Raw genomic sequence first — 1289 nt, 5'->3', positions numbered from 1 at the left:
CTAGAATTCCCACCTCTACTTTGCATAGCATATTGTTGTGGCTATGTGTACTAATACCTTAATATGTGTCTACAAAAAATAGGTCATAAAAGCAATGAAAGAAAACCTTATCGATGGAATATGTATGGTGTTGGTATTTGCGGTCAAATTTTGTTTCTCAGTTCGAGTTCAATCTTCTAGTAAGTGTTGTGAAAGGCGACAAAAATGCCAGGGCACGAAATTTCTGAGTTCGATAGGGCCCGAATTATCGCTTTGCATGAAGAAGGTCTCAGCAGGCATCAAATTGCTGATCGTTTAAATTTAGTGCGAAGTACTGTAAGCCGAATTATACAACGGTATATGGACACCGGAAATGTAAGATCTCGTCCTAGGTTGCGTCCGTCCAAGGGTAACGACTCAACGACAGGATCGCTACTTGGCTCAATTTGCCAGAAGAAATCGGTCAGTTCCAATTCGAGAGCTACGATCTCAGTTTCAACGAACTTACCACCGAGTGATACCAAGCCGAACCATTTCCAGGCGACTTTCTAATGCTGGATTTCGGCGTAGACGTGCACTGCGAGTCCCTCTATTAACATCATAGGCAAATGAGGCTACAGTGGACTAGAGAACACCAGAACTGGTTATTACCTCAGCGGAGAACGGTAATATTCACTGACGAAACCAGGATAGGTTTGATCAGTGATGACTATCGTTAGCGAGTGTGGAGGGAGGCAGCATCGCTTGAATACAGCCCTTGCTGTTGCTCCATATCAAGGAGGAACTGAGATGTTCTGGGGTGGTATCATGTACAATAGGCGAACAGAGCTCATTCATATTCCTGATGTGTTGAACGACCATTTGTATGTGGAAACTGTAATAAGACCAATAATTTATCCACTGCGAGAAGAAATCGGCAATAATTTTATTCTCATGGATGTTAACGCTCGTCCTCACAGAGCTAGGATGGTCCAGGAAGCATTAAATGAAGGGGAAATAACTCGTCTAGACTGGCCTCCACTCTCCCCTGACATGAATCCTATTGGACATGTCTGGGACACATAATCAGAGCTGTATTTCGCAGAAATAACCCACCAACAAAACGCCAGGAGTTGATCATTGCCGCTCAAGAGGAATGGCAGAACTTACCTCAAGAAACCATAAACAACCTTATAGTGGGGAAGCCCCGACGACTTGATGCACTCATAACAAATCGAGGAGGCAATACTTTATATTAGTAACCTTAATTTTGTCAGAATTTATTATTTATTTATTTATTTTTTTGTCAAACATTTTTCTTCATGGAATTT

General features: G+C 42.0%; 1 protein-coding gene across 1 annotated transcript; it reads left to right on the top strand.

The window, feature by feature from the left end:
- The first annotated feature begins 204 nt into the window (after positions 1–204).
- LOC115877779 lies at positions 205–531 on the top strand. Its single transcript, XM_030894094.1, has one exon. It carries the CDS (start codon positions 205–207, stop codon positions 529–531), a length of 327 nt encoding a protein of 108 aa, XP_030749954.1.
- The last annotated feature ends 758 nt before the right edge of the window (positions 532–1289 follow it).

Source organism: Sitophilus oryzae, unplaced genomic scaffold (genome assembly GCF_002938485.1).
Source record: "Sitophilus oryzae breed Bouriz unplaced genomic scaffold, Soryzae_2.0 scaffold_1498_pilon_pilon, whole genome shotgun sequence".
Taxonomy (NCBI): domain Eukaryota; kingdom Metazoa; phylum Arthropoda; class Insecta; order Coleoptera; family Curculionidae; genus Sitophilus; species Sitophilus oryzae.
This window is presented reverse-complemented; position numbering and strand designations above follow the sequence as displayed.

Excerpts from the sequence above, each read along its gene's own strand:
- LOC115877779 (XM_030894094.1), top strand. The coding sequence starts at position 205 with ATGCCAGGGCACGAAATTTCTGAGTTCGATAGGGCCCGAATTATCGCT.